At 46.4% G+C, this 20,177-nt stretch overlaps 1 protein-coding gene across 2 annotated transcripts in view; it reads left to right on the top strand.

Annotated features, from left to right (window-relative positions):
- Nucleotides 1–20,177, top strand: part of shroom2a (shroom family member 2a) — a 112,578-nt gene that overhangs the window by 11,291 nt on the left and 81,110 nt on the right. For both annotated transcript variants that reach the window (XM_031838118.1, XM_020472802.2), the window contains exon 3: nt 19,262–19,410. In XM_031838118.1, the coding sequence (XP_031693978.1) occupies nt 19,262–19,410 (149 nt within the window). The remainder of the gene's footprint in view (nt 1–19,261; nt 19,411–20,177) is intronic.

Genomic DNA, 20,177 nt, shown 5'->3' with positions numbered 1-20,177 from the left:
TTGTGCTTCTAGTTCCGACAATGCAGTAATAACCAACAAGTAATCTAACTAACAATTCCAAAACTACTGTCTTATACACACAAGTGTAAGGGGATAAAGAATATGTACATAAAGATATATGAATGAGTGATGGTACAGAGCGGCATAGGCAAGATGCAGTAGATGGTATCGAGTACAGTATATACATATGAGATGAGTATGTAAACAAAGTGGCATAGTTAAAGTGGCTAGTGATACATAAAGATGCAGTAGATTATATAGAGTACAGTATATACGTATACATATGAGATGAATAATGTAGGGTATGTAAACATTATATTAGGTAGCATTGTTTAAAGTGGCTAGTGATATATTTTACATTTCCCATCAATTCCCATTATTAAAGTGGCTGGAGTTGAGTCAGTGTGTTGGCAGCAGCCACTCAATGTTAGTGGTGGCTGTTTAACAGTCTGATGGTCTTGAGATAGAAGCTGTTTTTCAGTCTCTCGGTCCCAGCTTTGATGCACCTGTACTGACCTCGCCTTCTGGATGATAGCGGGGTGAACAGGCAGTGGCTAGGGTGGTTGTTGTCCTTGATGATCTTTATGGCCTTCCTGTAACATCGGGTGGTGTAGGTGTCCTGGAGGGCAGGTAGTTTGCCCCCGGTGATGCGTTGTGCAGACCTCACTACCCTCTGGAGAGCCTTACGGTTGAGGGCGGAGCAGTTGCCGTACCAGGCGGTGATACAGCCCGCCAGGATGCTCTCGATTGTGCATCTGTAGAAGTTTGTGAGTGCTTTTGGTGACAAGCCGAATTTCTTCAGCCTCCTGAGGTTGAAGAGGCGCTGCTGCGCCTTCTTCACGATGCTGTCTGTGTGGGTGGACCAATTCAGTTTGTCTGTGATGTGTATGCCGAGAAACTTAAAACTTGCTACAATGGCTAGCTAGCAGGCTGTTTAAGGATGAACAACTAAAGGAACTAATAGTAAAATCAGCAGTGTCAATTCTGAAGACCTGGACAGTTTAAAAAAAATATATATCCTGAATTTGCTTGCCAGCTAATGACAAATGTAGCAAATAGTTTTTTTCAATTTGTTTTCCGGGACAGATAGCAACTGATGCGTTCATTTCACTCCATGGCATTCATTGGCTTGATAGGACAATTATCGTGCCGGACTGATTTGGAGGCAAACATTTTTATTTATTTATTTAAATTTTACCCCCTTTTTCTCCCCAATTTTGTATCCTTTTTCTCCCCAATTTTGTATCCTTTTTCTCCCCAATTTTGTATCCAATTATTAGTAGGTACTATCTTGTCTCATCGCTACAACTCCCGTACGGGCTCGGGAAAGACGAAGGTCGAAAGCCATGCGTCCTCCGAAACACAACCCAACCAAGCCGCACTGCTTCTTAACACAGTGCACATCCAACCCGGAAGCCAGCCGCACTAATGTGGCGAAGGAAACACCCTGCACCTGGCGACCTTGGTTAGCGTGCACTGCGCCCGGCCCGCCACAGGAGTCGCTGGTGCGCGACGAGACAAGGATATCCCTACCGGCCAAACCCTCCCTAACCCGGACGACGCTAGGCCAATTGTGCTTCGCCCCACGGACCTTCCGGTCGTGGCCGGCTGCGACAGAGCCTGGGCGTCTCTGGTGGCACAGCTAGCGCTGACCTAGACCACTGCGCCACCCGGGAGGCCCCGGAGGCAAACATTTTAAGATCTGATTTTTAAAAGGTAGGAAATGCAGCTAGCTGTGTTGTTAAATCTAGGCTTGTTCGCCAGCCAAGTTGTGTGTACGTTCATACACGATCAGTCAATACATGTCTGTTTACCTAACGTTATCTAACTTTCTTCTTGTCACTTCCCCTCCCCTCATGTTTTACCATTGCACATAAAGAATATGTTTTGAATAATGAAATTAAGTCTGTGACAACTTGATTCAGCCTATGAATATGTAAAACTGTTTACAAAACCATTGCACATTAACATAAGTAGTTGTTGTTCTCAGCGGCTTGAACCAGCACTGGCATTAGAGCAGTGAGGTTAACTTCACCTCCCTTGGTTTCTGCTGTGTTCTCCTCCGGGTGAAGCACATCCCACCCCCTCACCCAGACCGATAAACTTGGGAACCTCCTGTCCACCAGGAAAATCCCCCTTTTCAGGAGTTTATTCAGTAGTGTGCAACATCACTATGTTGGAAGTGGATCCACACCTTATACTCTAAAAAGCAGAATGCTCAGCTCATTGGAACATTAAGCTCATTCTAGAATCTAGACCTGGGGGATTCCTGCCCCAGGGTACTTCACTGTTTTAATTCCTGCCCACCTGTGTATAAAAGGGGCAGGGTAGCCTAGTGGTTAGAGCGTTGGACTAGTAACCGGAAGGTTGCAAGTTCAAATCCCTGAGCTGACAAGGTACAAATCTGTCGTTCTGCCCCTGAACAGGCAGTTAACACACTGTTCCTAGGCCATCATTGAAAATAAGAATTTGTTCTTAACTGACTTGCCTAGTAAAAAAAAGAAACCCTGTGGCTGTCATGCCAAAATGTTTTCCTTGTACTGAACAAGCTGTTGAATGTTAATCTCATTCATGCCCCTCACTTGGGGATGCTATAATGTTATTCTACTGAGCCATTTACGTTATGTTCATATTCTTATATTATTTCTAATTGTTGTTGCATTGGAACCTGCAGGGAAGCATTCTGTTGGACCATGTGTATCCTGTACATACGACTAATAAAACTTGACTTTTGTACAATGGATGAGGTTGTAAGTATTCATACTTAAAGGAAAACTAATAGAAGGGTTCATATTATTAAAAATGACAGGTGTTGATGTCTCTCCCCATGATTCTGGGGACTGTAGTTCATCTGTCTAATCCCCCCGGCAAGGAGAGAGACAGGCATCATCTGGGGACTGTAGTTCATCTGTCTAATCCCCCCTGCAAGGAGAGAGACAGGCATCATCTGGGGACTGTAGTTCATCTGTCTAATCCCCCCTCCAAGGAGAGAGACAGGCATCATCTGGGGACTGTAGTTCATCTGTCTAATCCCCCCGGCAAGGAGAGAGACAGGCATCATCTGGGGACTGTAGTTCATCTGTCTAATCCCCCCTGCAAGGAGAGAGACAGGCATCATCTGGGGACTGTAGTTCATGTCTAATCCCCCCTGCAAGGAGAGAGACAGGCATCATCTGGGGACTGTAGTTCATCTGTCTAATCCCCCCTCCAAGGAGAGAGACAGGCATCATCTGGGGACTGTAGTTCATCTGTCTAATCCCCCCGGCAAGGAGAGAGACAGGCATCATCTGGGGACTGTAGTTCATCTGTCTAATCCCCCCGGCAAGGAGAGAGACAGGCATCATCTGGGGACTGTAGTTCATCTGTCTAATCCCCCCTCCAAGGAGAGAGACAGGCATCATCTGGGGACTGTAGTTCATCTGTCTAATCCCCCCTGCAAGGAGAGAGACAGGCATCATCTGGGGACTGTAGTTCATCTGTCTAATCCCCCCTCCAATATTACCCTGTTATATTGGGTATTATTTATACTGACTTACCTAGCTAGCTTTGTTGACGCCAGCTGCGTGATGCCGTTTCCTGTTTAGGTTAGAGGTCATATATCGCAGATTTTTAAGTGCTCTGCGTTCTCCCATACTAGTCGCTCTCGCTCTCAGGTGTTCTTACTCTATGATATCATGGCGGTCCGCAAACTATCGTTTACGTGCATGCCGCCCCCTCCTGGGCTGGATCAATCAGGATCCTAAACCAAATAAATCCTTAACTTCTAACCCCCACCCCATTAAACTTTATATCATGCAGAAACACTCCACCCTTAGGATTGTTCAGCATGTCAACAACCATTTCAACAGTAACATTTGCTACTTCCAATATCTCTTGCCGTCTCCACAATAACCTTCATCCTGGCATTTCCGTTTTCCACAACCCGAGTCGTATTGATCACCTTACCAATAAAAGCTAACGAAGGCAACTTTATTCATTATCAAAGTGTCCTTTGACGCCACAAATTCATGAGCACAAGGTGTCTGAACAGGCCTCTCAACCATGCCGGGACCATCAGAAGCACCAGTCCTGACAGTAGGCCCACCTAGTATAAGTACATCCATGTAAGCTCCATCAATAGCACTGTAGTTCTACCAATCTGTTTTACCCCTCTGCATACCATTCATCATGACTGCTCCTATATCTCTGAGCCTCTCTCTGTACTCGGCATCTACCAAATACTGCATTGTGTTCTCCCCCACAATTACAACACTTAACCTTCACATTGCTTCCACATTCCCTGTAATCATGTTCCCCTCCACACATCTTTTCTTTACACTGCGCAGCTACATTTTATTTAACCTTTATTTAACTAGGCAAGTCAGTTAAGAACAAATTCTTATTTTCAATCACAGCCTAGGAACAGTGGGTTAACTGCCTTGTTCAGGGGCAGAACCACAGATTTGTACCTTGTCAGTTCGGGGATTCGATCTTGCAACATTTCGGCTACTAGTCCAACGCTCTAACCACTAGGCTACCCTGCTGCCAAATATCCCATTCATATCCCATTCTTTGTCCCATATGCATTGCAGTGTTTTAAATGCCAAATTCTCTAACATTGAAAGTTCATGGGATAGGGTGTAAATGAGGCCCTGTGGTCTCATCAAACACCATCACCACTTTCCACTCCAACACATCACTACTCTTGCATTCTACCTTGGCTCTCCTTTATGCTTTCTTTGCTAGACCCTCCACTGCTTTCTGTATCATGGTCTTCTTCGGTCCTTGACCCTCATCCTCCCGCTCCATACCATCAGAACTGACACCCATATTGTTCGCATTCCTGTACAGCTGTTTCTTCACCAACTTTTTCTCAATTTAGTCCTCACTCCTCACCGCTATTTCCGACCTCCAACCCTCTCTCGCTCAGCTAGCGTTATTCCTGGTCTTTTCTTCTACAAAAACGTTGTCTTTCCTTGTTTACTAACTGTAGGTGTCATTCAATCGAGTGTTCTCCGGCTACTTGTGTTCCTAGTCCACCTTCCTCTCCAGAGGGTCCTCTCGGGTGTTCTTCGAAGATCACCCTTCAAATAACAGTAGAACGCAAGTGCTCATTTTGGACCAAAGCCACTGTTACCACGGTCATTACCACGGTCATGGCCTGCCGCTTAGAGGGGCAGCTGAAAACGTCTCGCCAAATGACTGAAATATTTGGGGTACATTGTGCTTGATTGAGCTTGAACACTCAAACTTTTTTAATTGTGAACTTTTAGTAATTTCTTTACAACAGTCATACTTTTATTGTGCTCCTATGTCAGCGTTGGAGCCCTGAACTATAATTATAAATAAGATGCATCACTCGGCCTTTTGTGGCACGGGGTTCGACTGGACTGTATCTGGTGTTTACTATTTTAACTAAATGAAATATACTGAACAAAAATATAAACGCAACATTTCAATGATGGTATTGACTTATAGTTCATAGGACATCAGTCAACTGAAATACATTCATTAGGCCCTAATCTATTGGTTTCACATGACTGGGCAGGGGCAATCAGAATGAGTTCTCTCCCACAAGGGTTTTATTACAGACAAAAATACTCCTTTACACCCCCCCCCCTCCCCTTCCTCAGATGATCCTGCAGGTGAAGAAGCCGGATGTGGAGGTTCTGGGCTGGCGTGGTTACACGTGGTCTGTGGTTGTGAGGCCGGTCGGACATACTGACAAATTTGAGGCGGTTTATGGTAGAGAAAATAACATGACATTTTCTGTCAACAGCTGTGTTTGACATTCCTGTAGTCCGCATGCCAATTGTACGCTCCCTCAACTTGACATCTGTGGCGTTGTGTTTTGTTCATTGTCCCCAGCACAAGGTGCACCTGTGTAATGAGCATGCCGTTTAATCAGCTTCTTGGTACGCCACACCTGTTACCTTGGCAAAGGAGAAATGCTCACTAACAGGGATGTAACCTCATCACAACACAACATTTGAGTGACATGAGCATGTTGTGGGAATGGAACACATCTGAAATGAGCATGTTGTGGGTATGGAACACATCTGAAATGAGCATGGTGTGGGTATGGAACACATCTGAAATGAGCTTGGTGTGGGAATGGAACACATCTGAAATGAGCTTGGTGTGGGTATGGAACACATCTGAAATGAGCTTGGTGTGGGTATGGAACACATCTGAAATGAGCTTGGTGTGGGTATGGAACACATCTGAAATGAGCATGTTGTGGGTATGGAACACATCTGAAATGAGCTTGGTGTGGGTATGGAACACATCTGAAATGAGCTTGGTGTGGGTATGGAACACATCTGAAATGAGCTTGGTGTGGGTATGGAACACATCTGAAATGAGCTTGGTGTGGGTATGGAACACATCTGAAATGAGCTTGGTGTGGGTATGGAACACATCTGAAATGAGCTTGGTGTGGGTATGGAACACATCTGAAATGAGCTTGGTGTGGGTATGGAACACATCTGAAATGAGCTTGGTGTGGGTATGGAACACATCTGAAATGAGCTTGGTGTGGGTATGGAACACATCTGAAATGAGCTTGGTGTGGGTATGGAACACATCTGAAATGAGCTTGGTGTGGGTATGGAACACATCTGAAATGAGCTTGGTGTGGGTATGGAACACATCTGAAATGAGCTTGGTGTGGGTATGGAACACATCTGAAATGAGCTTGGTGTGGGTATGGAACACATCTGAAATGAGCTTGGTGTGGGTATGGAACACATCTGAAATGAGCTTGGTGTGGGTATGGAACACATCTGAAATGAGCTTGGTGTGGGTATGGAACACATCTGAAATGAGCTTGGTGTGGGTATGGAACACATCTGAAATGAGCTTGGTGTGGGTATGGAACACATTTGGTATCTTCTGTTACAGGAGCTACACTACATATTGCCTTTATTTTTTGTCCAGTATATTTGAACATACATTGGTTAAATGGAATTGAGCAAAATACCCCATTACTTATTTCTAGTAATACATTTCTTGTTTTATAAACATTCCAAAGCATGCTCATCCGTTATGTGAATTTTGGTGTTATGATATAGAAATATTTTGGCTGGTAGGTTTTTAAAATCTAACTACCACAGTAGCTGGTGGACAAGAAAAAAATAATTTAAAAAAACATTTAAAAAAATATTATAAAAATGAAGGTCCTACCCGGATTGTGAATACTCCGATTAATATTATAGTTTGAATAAAATGTTTACATGCTTTGCAAGAAGAACTATTTCCCCCTAATTAATCCTGTTTACATGGATACATCTGAAATCAGACAACCTAATGGGATTAAACGTTATATCAAAGTGGCCATATTATTTTTAGTTTGTACATACAGTGGGGCAAAAAAGTATTTGGTCAGCCACCAATTGTGCAAGTTCTCCTACTTAAAAAGATGAGAGAGGCCTGTAATTTTCATCATAGGCACAATTATGACAGACAAATTAGAAAAAAAATCCTGAAAATCATATTGTAGGATTTTTAATGAATTTATTTGCAAATTATGGTGGAAAATAAACTTTTGTTATTGACCAAATATTTATCTCAATACTTTGTTATATACCCTTTGTTGGCAATGACAGAGGTCAAACGTTTTCTGTAAGTCTTCACAAGGTTTCCACACACTGTTGCTGGTATTTTGGCCCATTCCTCCATGCAGATCTCCTCTAGAGCAGTGATGTTTTGGGGCTGTTGCTGGGCAACACGGACTTTCAACTCCCTCCAAATATTTTCTATGGGGTTGAGATCTGGAGACTGGCTAGGCCACTCCAGGACCTTGAAATGCTCCTTACGAAGCCACTCCTTCGTTGCCCGGGCGGTGTGTTTGGGATCATTGTCATGCTGAAAGACTCAGCCAATTTTTTGTTTCTGGTGTCCTTTGACAGCTCTTTGGTCTTGGCCATAGTGGAGTTTGGAGTGTGACTGTTTGAGGTTTTGTCTTTTATACTGATAACAAGTTCAAACAGGTGTCATTAATACAGGTAACGAGTGGAGGACAGAGGAGCCTCTTAAAGATTAAGTTACAGGTCTTTGAGAGACAGAAATCTTGCTTGTTTGTAGGTGACCAAATACTTATTTTCCACCATAATTTGCAAATAAATTCATTAGAAATCCTACAATGTGATTTTTCTGGATTTTATTTCTAATTTTGTCTGTCATAGTTGAAGTGTACCTATGATGACAATTACAGGCCTCTCTCATATTTTTAAGTGGGAGAACTTGCACAATTGGTGGCTGACTAAATACTTTTTTGCCCCACTGTATAGAGTTTGTATGTGAACTAGTTCTAATATGCATACTTTCAGATACTCCGAACTCGCAGAATGGATGCTCGCACATGCAGATGGATGCTTGCACATGCGCAGATCAGATACTCTGATTTAAAGTGTTTACATGTACAAAACAATCTAGGTGTTTAAGCCGGTTTATGCTTACTTCTATTATGACCTTACACTGAATGAGATGGAGTATAGTGTTAACATGACTAATGCCATACTCTGCCTAATGCCAAATCGGTTTAATATTGAATTATTAGTGTTCATGTAAGTGTACTCGGCCACAGTTTTAGTGTTCATGTAAGTGTACTCGGCCACAGTTTCAGTGTTCATGTAAGTGTACTCGGCCACAGTTTCAGTGTTCATGTAAGTGTACTCGGCCACAGTTTTAGTGTTCATGTAAATGTACTCGGCCACAGTTTCAGTGTTCATGTAAGTGTACTCGGCCACAGTTTCAGTGTTCATGTAAGTGTACTCAGCCACAGTTTCAGTGTTTATGTAAGTGTACTCAGCCACAGTTTTAGTGTTTAGTGTTCAATATGTTCAAACGTTCATAGATGACCTGCAGGGTCTAATAATAATCACAGTGGTTGTAGAGGGTGCAACAGGTCAGCACCTCAGGAGTAAATGCCAGTTGGCTTTTCATAGCTGATCATTCAGAGTTAGAGACAGCAGGTGTGGTAGAGAGAGAGTTGAAAACAGCAGGTCTGGGACAGGTAGCACGTCCAGTGAACAGGTCAGGGTTCCATAGCTGCAGGCAGAACAGTTGAAACTGGAGCAGCAGCATGACCAGGTGGACTGGGGACAACAAGGAGACATCATGCCAGGTAGTCCTGAGGCATGGTCCTAGATCTCAGGTCCTCTGAGAGGAGAGAGTGAGAGAATATTAGAGGGGCATAAACTATTGCAGCATAATTACTGGAGGCTGAGACCGTTGCCCTGGTCAGTCTGTCATCAGGGGTTCATGACCCCAGTTGACCTGGTCAGTCTGTCATCAGGAGGTTCTTGCTATGATAACCTACATTCTCTGAATTACTAAAACATGTTCTTGTTGAGTATGGGATTCTGAAATGACTGGTGTAGTATTTTGGAATGTGTTTACATTAGTTGTATTTGTTTACTTTGTGTGAAGTACAGATCAATCCCTTGGAACTCTTATTTGTTCCGTCACTGTGCTGAGGAACACAGAGAGCAGAGCTGACATTAGAGCCTCTGATAGTTATTTTATCACCATATTTCTTCTTGAATGCGTAAGTTAAAGCCAGTCAGATGGCAGCGTTGTTTCTACCAGACAGCCAGTCAGATGGCAGCGTTGTTTCTACCAGACAGCCGGTCAGACGGCACCGTTGTTTCTACCAGACAGCCGGTCAGACGGCAGCGTTGTTTCTACCAGACAGCCGGTCAGGGAGCAGCGTTGTTTCTACCAGACAGCCGGTCAGAGGGCAGCGTTGTTTCTACCAGACAGCCGGTCAGAGGGCAGCGTTGTTTCTACCAGACAGCCGGTCAGAGGGCAGCGTTGTTTCTACCAGACAGCCGGTCAGAGGGCAGCGTTGTTTCTACCAGACAGCCGGTCAGGGAGCAGCGTTGTTTCTACCAGACAGCCGGTCAGGGAGCAGCGTTGTTTCTACCAGACAGCCGGTCAGGGAGCAGCGTTGTTTCTACCAGACAGCCGGTCAGGGAGCAGCGTTGTTTCTACCAGACAGCCGGTCAGAGGGCAGCGTTGTTTCTACCAGACAGCCGGTCAGAGGGCAGCGTTGTTTCTACCATACAGCCGGTCAGAGGGCAGCGTTGTTTCTACCAGACAGCCGGTCAGAGGGCAGCGTTGTTTCTACCAGACAGCCGGTCAGAGGGCAGCGTTGTTTCTACCAGACAGCCGGTCAGGGAGCAGCGTTGTTTCTACCAGACAGCCGGTCAGGGAGCAGCGTTGTTTCTACCAGACAGCCGGTCAGGGAGCAGCGTTGTTTCTACCAGACAGCCGGTCAGGGAGCAGCGCTGTTTCTACCAGACAGCCGGTCAGACGGCAGCGTTGTTTCTACCAGACAGCCGGTCAGACGGCAGCGTTGTTTCTACCAGACAGCCGGTCAGGGAGCAGCGTTGTTTTTACCAGACAGCCGGTCAGGGAGCAGCGTTGTTTCTACCAGACAGTCGGTCAGGGAGCAGCGTTGTTTCTACCAGACAGCCGGTCAGGGAGCAGCGTTGTTTCTACCAGACAGCCGGTCAGGGAAGTCTATTGCTCTGCTACCAGTGGAAGTCTATTGCTCTGCTACCAGTGGAAGTCTATTGCTCTGCTACCAGTGGAAGTCTATAGCTCTGCTGCCAGTGGAAGTCTATAGCGCTGCTGCCAGTGGAAGTCTATAGCGCTGCTGCCAGTGGAAGTCTATAGCGCTGCTGCCAGTGGAAGTCTTAGCTAAATGCTGGAACTCAACATCCAGTCGAGGCATGTTACATGTTCTGAACAATCACCCACACTTATATATCAGGTTCTGCTCATTAACAGAACAGACATGCTGAAACAACAGGTTCTGCTCATGAACAGAACAGACATGTTTATACAACAGGTTCTGCTCATTCAGATTATTACTCTGTGATTACATCAAAAGATGGCACCGAAGAACATGGCTGATGTTTTACATTCTCCCAACCAATTGTGCAATTTAAAAAAAAACAAGTGTAACTTTTAATTTATTGCGTACATAATGTTGCTGCTACCAGAAAAGAGATTACTCACCACGGACTGGAAGAAACGTTTTCCTCTAACGAGTCCAACGAGATATCCTGCTTTCACTGGAACAGGCCCAGATCCACGCTTTTCAGTGGAACAGGCCCAGATCCACGCCTTTCACTGGAACAGGCCCAGATCCACGCCTTTCACTGGAACAGGCCCAGATCCACGCCTTTCACTGGAACAGGCCCAGATCCATGCCTTTCACTGGAACAGGCCCAGATCCATGCCTTTCACTGGAACAGGCCCAGATCCATGCCTTTCACTGGAACAGGCCCAGGTCCACGCCTTTCACTGGAACAGGCCCAGATCCATGCCTTTCACTGGAACAGGCCCAGATCCATGCCTTTCACTGGAACAGGCCCAGATCCATGCCTTTCACTGGAACAGGCCCAGGTCCACGCCTTTCACTGGAACAGGCCCAGGTCCACTCCTTCTGTGTGAAGAAAAGACGCCGGAAAAGGGGACGCAGATCAGGGATCCTTTTGAGAAGCCTGAGGCGAGCGATGTAAACTCCCAATGCCTTCCATTCTCCTTGCTAACGTGCAATCGTTAGAAAATTAAATTTATGACAAATTATTAAGATTATCATACCAATGGGACATTTAAACTGTAACATCTTATGTTTCACCGAGGCGTGGCTGAACGAAGAAACGGACAATATAGAGCTAGTGGGATTTTCAATGCACCGGCAGAACAGAGATGCTACCTCTGGTAGACGAGGGGTGGGGTGTGTGTCTTTTTGTCAATAACAGCTGGTGCGCGATGTCTAATATTGAAGAAGTCTCGGGGTATTGCTCGCCTGAGGTAGAGTACAAGTTGTCGGCCAAACTATCTACCAAGAGTGTTCCCATCTGTATTATTCGTAGCCGTCTATTTACCACCACAAAGCGATGCTGGCACGAATACCGCTCTCAACCAACTCTATAAGGCCATAAGCAAAGAAGAAAATGCTCACCCAGAAGCGACGCTCCTAGTGGCCAGGGACTTTAATACAGACAAACTTAAACCAGTTTTACCAAATTTTTACCAGCATGTCACAAGGGGGGAAAAAATCCTAGACTACCTTTACTCCAAACACAGATGCATACAAAGCTCTCCTCCACCCTCCATTTGGCAAAGCAGAAACTAAAGCAGGAAGAACCAGTGACTCGCTCAGTACTGAAGTGGTCAGATGACTGGGCTGCTAAACTACAGGACTGTTTTGCTAGCACAGACTGGAATATCTTCCAGGATTCATCCAATGGCATTGAGGAATACACCACCTCAGTCATTGGCTTCATCAATAAGTGCATCGAGGACGTCGTCCCCACAGTGACTGTACCTACATAAACCAACCAGAAGCCATCAAACAAGCAAAGCATCAATGCGGGCCAACTGTCAAGTGTCTTCACTGACATTTTCAACCTCTCCCTGACCGAGTCTGTAATACCTACATGTTTCAAGCGGACCACCACAGTCCCTGTGCCCAAGGAAGCGAAGGTAACCTGCCTAAATGATTACCGCCCCGTGGCACTCACGTCGGTAGCCAATACGTGCTTTGAAAGGCTGGTCATGGCTCACATCAACAGCATCCTCCCGGACACCCTAGACCCACTCCAATTCACATACCGCCCCAACAGATCCACAGATGACACAATCGCAATCACACTCCACACTGCCCTTTCCCACCTGGATAAAAGGAACACCTATGTGGGAATGCTGTTCATCGACTACAGCTCAGCGTTCGACACCATAGTGCCCACAAATCTCATCACCAAACCAAGGACTCTGGGACTAAACACCTCCCTCTGCAACTGGATCCTGGACTTCCTGATGGGCCACCCCCAGGTGGTAAGAGTAGGCAACAATGCGTCTGCCACGCTGATCCTTAACACTGGGGGCCCTCAGGGGTGTGTAATTAGTCCCCTCCTGTATTCCCTGTTCACCCACGATTGCGTGGCCAAACACGACTCCAACACCATCATTAAGTTTGCTGACGACACAACAGTGGTAGTGGTTCTCTACTACCGCATGGCAAGCGGTAACGGAGCGCCACGTCTAGGACCAAAAGGCTCCTCAACAGCTTCTACCCCCAAGCGATTAGACTGCTGAACAATTCATAAAAATCAACACCGGACAATTTACATTGACCCCACCCCCCCCACCCTTGTACACTGCTGCTACTCGCATAGGTAACAAACAAAGAGCTTCGCCTCCACACTAACTCTGTACCATAACACCCTGTATATAGCCTCAACACTGACTGTACCGTAACACCCTGTATATAGCCTCCACATTGACTCTGTACCAGTACCCCCTGTATATAGCCTCCACACTGACTCTGTACCGTAATACCCTGTATATAGCCTCCACATTGACTCTGTACCGTAATACCCTGTGTATATAGCCTCCACATTGACCCTGTACCGGTGCCCCCTGTATATAGCCTCCACATTGACTTGGTACCGGTGCCCCCTGTATATAGCCTCCACACTGACTCGGTACCGGTGGCCCCTGTATATAGCCTCCACACTGACTCGGTACCGGTGCCCCCTGTATATAGCCTCCACACTGACTCTGTACCGTAACACCCTGTATATAGCCTCCACACTGACTCTGTACCGGTGCCCCCTGTATATAGCCTCCACACTGACTCTGTACCGGTGCCCCCTGTATATAGCCTCCACATTGACTCTATACCGGTACCCCCTGTATAAAGCCTACACATTGACTCGGTACCGGTGCCCCCTGTATATAGCCTCCACACTGACTCTATACCGGTACCCCCTGTATAAAGCCTACACATTGACTCGGTACCGGTGCCCCCTGTATATAGCCTCCACACTGACTCTGTACCGGTACCCCCTGTATATAGCCTCCACACTAACTCTGTACCATAACACCCTGTATATAGCCTCAACACTGACTGTACCGTAACACCCTGTATATAGCCTCCACATTGACTCTGTACCATTACCCCCTGTATATAGCCTCCACACTGACTCTGTACCGGTACCCCCTGTAGAAAGCCTACACATTGACTCGGTACCGGTGCCCCCTGTATATAGCCTCCACACTGACTCTATACCGGTACCCCCTGTATAAAGCCTCCATACTGACTCTGTACCGGTACCCCCTGTATATAGCCTCCACACTGACTCGGTACCGGTGCCCCCTGTATATAGCCTCCACACTGACTCTGTACCGTAACACCCTGTATATACCCTCCACACTGACTCTGTACCGGTGCCCCTGTATATAGCCTCCACACTGACTCTGTACCGGTGCCCCCTGTATATAGCCTCCACACTGACTCTGTACCGGTGCCCCCTGTATATAGCCTCCACATTGACTCTATACCGGTACCCCCTGTATAAAGCCTACACATTGACTCGGTACCGGTGCCCCCTGTATATAGCCTCCACACTGACTCTATACCGGTACCCCCTGTATAAAGCCTACACATTGACTCGGTACCGGTGCCCCCTGTATATAGCCTACACATTGACTCTATACCGGTACCCCCTGTATATAGCCTCCATACTGACTCTGTACCGGTACTCCCTGTATATAGCCTCCACATTGACTCTGTACCGGTGCCCCCTGTATATAGCCTACACATTGACTCTATACCGGTACCCCCTGTATATAGCCTCCACATTGACTCTGTACCGGTACCCCCTGTATATAGCCTCCACATTGACTCTGTACCGGTACACCCTGTATATAGCCTCCATACTGACTCTGTACCAGTACCCCCTGTATATAGCCTCCACACTGACTCGGTACCGGTGCCCCCTGTATATAGCCTCCACATTAACTCTGTACCGGTGCCCCCTGTATATAGCCTCCACACTGACTCTGTACCGGTACCCCCTGTATATAGCCTCCACACTGACTCTGTACCGTAACACCCTGTATATAGCCTCCACATTGACTCGGTACCGGTACCCCCTGTATATAGCCTCCACACTGACTCTGTACCGTAACACCCTGTATATAGTCTCCACACTGACTCTGTACCGTAACACCCTGTATATAGCCTACACACTGACTCTGTACCGTAACACCCTGTATATAGCCTCCATACTGACTCTGTACCGGTACCCCCTGTATATAGCCTCCACATTGACTCGGTACCGGTGCCCCCTGTATATAGTCTCCACATTGACTCTGTACCGGTACACCCTGTATATAGCCTCCACATTGACTCGGTACCGGTACACCCTGTATATAGCCTCCACATTGACTCTGTACCGGTGCCCCCTGTATATAGCCTCCACATTGACTCTGTACCGTAACACCCTGTATATAGCCTCCACATTGACTCTGTACCGGTGCCCCCTGTATATAGCCTCCACATTGACTCTGTACCGGTGCCCCCTGTATATAGCCTCCACATTGACTCGGTACCGGTACACCCTGTATATAGCCTCCACATTGACTCTGTACCATAACACCCTGTATATAGCCTCCACATTGACTCTGTACCGGTGCCCCCTGTATATAGCCTCCACATTGACTCGGTACCGGTACACCCTGTATATAGCCTCCACATTGACTCTGTACCGGTGCCCCATGTATATAGCCTCCACATTGACTCGGTACCGGTACACCCTGTATATAGCCTCCACATTGACTCTGTACCGTAACACCCTGTATATAGCCTCCACATTGACTCGGTACCGGTGCCCCCTGTATATAGCCTCCACATTGACTCTGTACCGGTACACCCTGTATATAGCCTCCACATTGACTCTGTACCGGTGCCCCCTGTATATAGCCTCCACATTGACTCTGTACCGGTGCCCCCTGTATATAGCCTCCACATTGACTCTGTACCGGTGCCCCCTGTATATAGCCTCCACACTGACTCGGTACCGGTGCCCCCTGTATATAGCCTCCATACTGACTCTATACCGTAACACCCTGTATATAGCCTCCACACTGACTCTATACCGTAACACCCTGTATATAGCCTCCACACTGACTCGGTACCGGTACCCCCTGTATATAGCCTCCATACTGACTCTATACCATAACACCCTGTATATAGCCTCCACACTGACTCGGTACCGGTGCCCCCTGTATAAAGCCTTATTGTTATTCTTATTGTGTTACATTTTATTTTAGTCTACTTGGTAAATACTTTCTTCTTCTTGAGCTGCACTGTTGGTTAAGGGCTTGTCAGTCAGCATTTCACGGTAAAGTCTACACTGTTGGTTAAGGGCTTGTCAGTCAGCATTTCACGGTAAAGTCTACACTGTTGGTTAAGGGCTTGTCAGTCAGCATTTCACGGTAAAGTCTACACTGTTGGTTAAGGGCTTGTCAGTCAGCATTTCACGGTAAAGTCTACACTGTTGGTTAAGGGCTTGTCAGTCAGCATTTCACGGTAAAGTCTACACTGTTGGTTAAGGGCTTGTCAGTCAGCATTTCACGGTAAAGTCTACACTGTTGGTTAAGGGCTTGTCAGTCAGCATTTCACGGTAAAGTCTACACTGTTGGTTAAGGGCTTGTCAGTCAGCATTTCACGGTAAAGTCTACACTGTTGGTTAAGGGCTTGTCAGTCAGCATTTCACGGTAAAGTCTACACTGTTGGTTAAGGGCTTGTCAGTCAGCATTTCACGGTAAAGTCTACACTGTTGGTTAAGGGCTTGTCAGTCAGCATTTCACGGTAAAGTCTACACTGTTGGTTAAGGGCTTGTCAGTCAGCATTTCACGGTAAAGTCTCCACTTGTTGTTTTTGGCACATGTAAAGTTCTGTAGTAAAGATGATGCAGCTGAATGGAACATCAGTGTGTTGTCTTGGTAGATTAAATAAAGCCTCATCCCTGCTTCTTCTGATTATGCTGTTGACGATGACTAATATTATGATTTTAAATTAAAATCCACAAGAATGTGATGAGACGACTGTTTATGATATTGATTAGGTTTTAAATGATCGATCTGAAGGAGTGGTCAATAGCAGAGAGATATACTGAAAGGTCCTAAGAAGCATAAGACTAATAACATTTATTTTCAACAGAATAGAATGGCATATTTTGAGTTCATATTTCAAACCTCCGTGGGCTTTTCGAGTTGCCTTTACAGGATATAGCAGAATAGTAGTATAGTAATAATAGTAAATAATAATAGCCCTACACTTGATTTGGGCGACATTTATCATCCTAATTGTTTCTGATCAGTAGTAGATTAGCTATTCCACGTTCACTTTTTTGCCCAGACAGAAACCAATTAACCAAATGGCCTATACAGACAGATTCAGTGAAGCAAAATCACATTGATTAAGACAAGACAATAATACAAATGTATTATAATAATTTGGGGAGTTTCGTTAAGCAACAATTTGATGTCTTCAATTGCATTAGTCTGCTTTATTCCAATATGTTCATCATTCAGTGATATTTATTCCCACAGTAATTCTTTACGGTTCCAGCTGTGGTTAGAAAACGGTGCATGTGGTGAAGAGATATGCCTCACAAAGTTGACAACTGGCAGGAGAATGGTAGTAACCGGCGCTGCCAATGCCACCTCAACATTACGGCTCCATTTCATACTAAGCCCTAGGCAGAACCACAATCATGATTAGGTCGTTTGGTGGAAATAAATGTTGAGGCTTTATTGGTGGAATGCTAAAGTTGGATGAAAAACATCTTGGTTTGAAACGTGTGGAGGGAGTGGCTCAAGGTTATCTGGAGCTCTGCGTTTTCAAGTTTCGGGCTCTTTCATCCTCTACCAGGATTCCTTGTTTTTTGTGAATTTCTTGAACTGCTAAGAATACCCTTAGCATGAACCTCTCCCAAACTGTAGGGGTGGCAGCCAGCCTAGTGGTTAGAGCATTGGACCAGTAACTAAAATGTTGTTGGATCGAATCCCCGTGCTGACAAGGTAAAAATCTGTAATTCTGCCCCTGAGCAAGGCAGTTAACCCACTGTTAACCCACTGATTAAGTTACCTCTCTGATTCAGAGGGGTTGGGTTAAATGCGGTGGACACAGTTTAATACATTCAGTTGGACAACTGACTAGGTGTCCGTCTTTCCCTTAGTCCTATTTCAGTCACACCCAGCATGGAGTCTGGGTCTCAGACAGTAGCTCTATATTTCAGTTATGAAAGGCTAGCGTAAAATTGCTATGAAAATGCAATGATAAAAATATGTTCTGTGAGCCTCTGCTCTGCCCCAGGACCCAGGCCTACCCCCCCAGGCCTACCCTCAGTAGGGCGTCTCACTAAATGAACAAATACAGGCGCATATTTGGAACAGAATATATTTTATGTTGATGTAGTGTCTATAACTCAACCCCAAGGCAGTCCTGACTTTTTAAATGGTATATCTTTAATATGTTGATGAGCATCTGACCCAGACTAACCTATGAAAAAATAATTCACCTTTATTTAACCAGGTAGGCCAGTTGAGAACAAGTTCTCATTTACAACTGCGACCTGGCCAAGATAAAGCAAAGCAGTTCGACACAAACAACAACACAGAGTTACACATGGAATTAACAAACATACAGCCAATAACAATAGAAACATCTGTATACAGTTTGTGCAAATGGAGTAAGGTGTTGAGGCAATAAATAGGCCAGAGTAGCGAAGCAATTACAATTTAACTAATTAACACTGGAGTGATAGATGTGCAGATGATGATGTGCAAGTAGAAATACTCTCCAGCTTCGGTGATTTTTGCAATTCGTTCCAGTCATTGGCAGCAGAGAACTGGAAGGTGGCCAAAGGGGGAATTGGCTTTGGGGATGACAGTGAGATATACCTGCTGAGGCGCGTGCTACTGGTGCTGCTATGGTGACCAGTGAGCTGAGATAAGGTGGGGCTTTACCTAGCAAAGACTTATAGATGACCTGGAGCCAGTGGGTTTGGCAACGAATATGAAGCGAGGGCCAGCCAACGAGAGCGGGTGGGTAGTATATGGGGCTTTGGTGACAAAACGGATGGCACTGTGATAGACTGCATCCAATTTGCTGAGTAGAACCCTGCTGTTAACCCGAACCCTGCTGTGTTAACCCTAACCCTGCTGTGTTAACCCTAACCCTGATGTGTTAACCCTAACCCCGCTGTGTTAACCCTAACCCCGCTGTGTTAACCCTAACCCTGCTGTGTTAGCCCTGTTGTGTTAATCCTAACCCTGCTGTGTTAATCCTAACCCTGCTGTGTTAACCCGAACCCTGCTGTTAACCCGAACCCTGCGCTGTTAACCCGAACCCTGCTGTGTTAACCCGAACCCTGCTGTGTTAACCCGAACCCTGCTGTGTGTGGTATAGGTGGAGGAGGGCAGCAGGGCAGCAGCGGTCAGCCTCCAGGTTGGAGACGAGATGGTGAACATCAACCAGGTCCCTCTGAGCGGTTACAGGCAGGAGGCCATCTGCCTGGTCAAGGGATCATACAAGACCCTCAATCTGGTTGTCAAGAGGTAGGAAACCATACACACCCCAACACACAACTGCTGTGCTTATCCCCCTGGCTGCCCCTCCAGGTAACCGGTCCCTATGCTTACAAGGGAGAGATGAGATGAGATGGAGGTCCCTGGACTATCACTGAGCTGCTCTTCTCTGCACAGTGTCGGTCTGGGCTAGGGCTCTGCTACAGGGCTGTCTGGGCTGAGGCTCTGCTACAAGGCTGTCTGGGATAGGGTTAGGTTCTGAGGCTCTGCTACAGGGCTGAGGCTCTGCTACAGGTCTGTCTGGACTAGGGTTAGGGCTGAGACTCTGCTACAGGGCTGAGTCTCTGCTACAGGTCTGTCTGGAGTAGGGCTAGCGCTGAGGCTCTGCTACAGGGCTGAGGCTCTGCTACAGGGCTGAGGCTCTGCTACAGGGCTGAGGCTCTGCTACAGGGCTGAGGCTCTGCTACAGGGCTGAGGCTCTGCTACAGGTCTGTCTGGAGAAGGGCTGAGGCTCCGCTACAGGGCTGAGGCTCCGCTACAGGGCTGAGGCTCCGCTACAGGGCTGAGGCTCCGCTACAGGGCTGTGGCTCTGCTCTGTGCTGGTTCTCTGTCCGCTACAGGGCTGTGCTAGCAGGCTGGTTGTGTGCTGCGGGATTGCAGCAGCAGTTCAGGGTTATTGACACAGTTTCCAGCAGTATTGATTAAGATGAGAGGAGGGGGAGGAAGAGAGAAGAGGGGGAGGAAAGAAGGAGTATGCCAGGGTTCAGCTCAATTCAGAACTTGAAATTCAAGTTGAA

This window comes from Oncorhynchus kisutch, linkage group LG13 (assembly GCF_002021735.2).
Source record: "Oncorhynchus kisutch isolate 150728-3 linkage group LG13, Okis_V2, whole genome shotgun sequence".
Classification (NCBI taxonomy): domain Eukaryota; kingdom Metazoa; phylum Chordata; class Actinopteri; order Salmoniformes; family Salmonidae; genus Oncorhynchus; species Oncorhynchus kisutch.
Note: the sequence above shows the minus strand (reverse complement) of the source record. Positions and strands in the feature narration are given on the sequence as shown.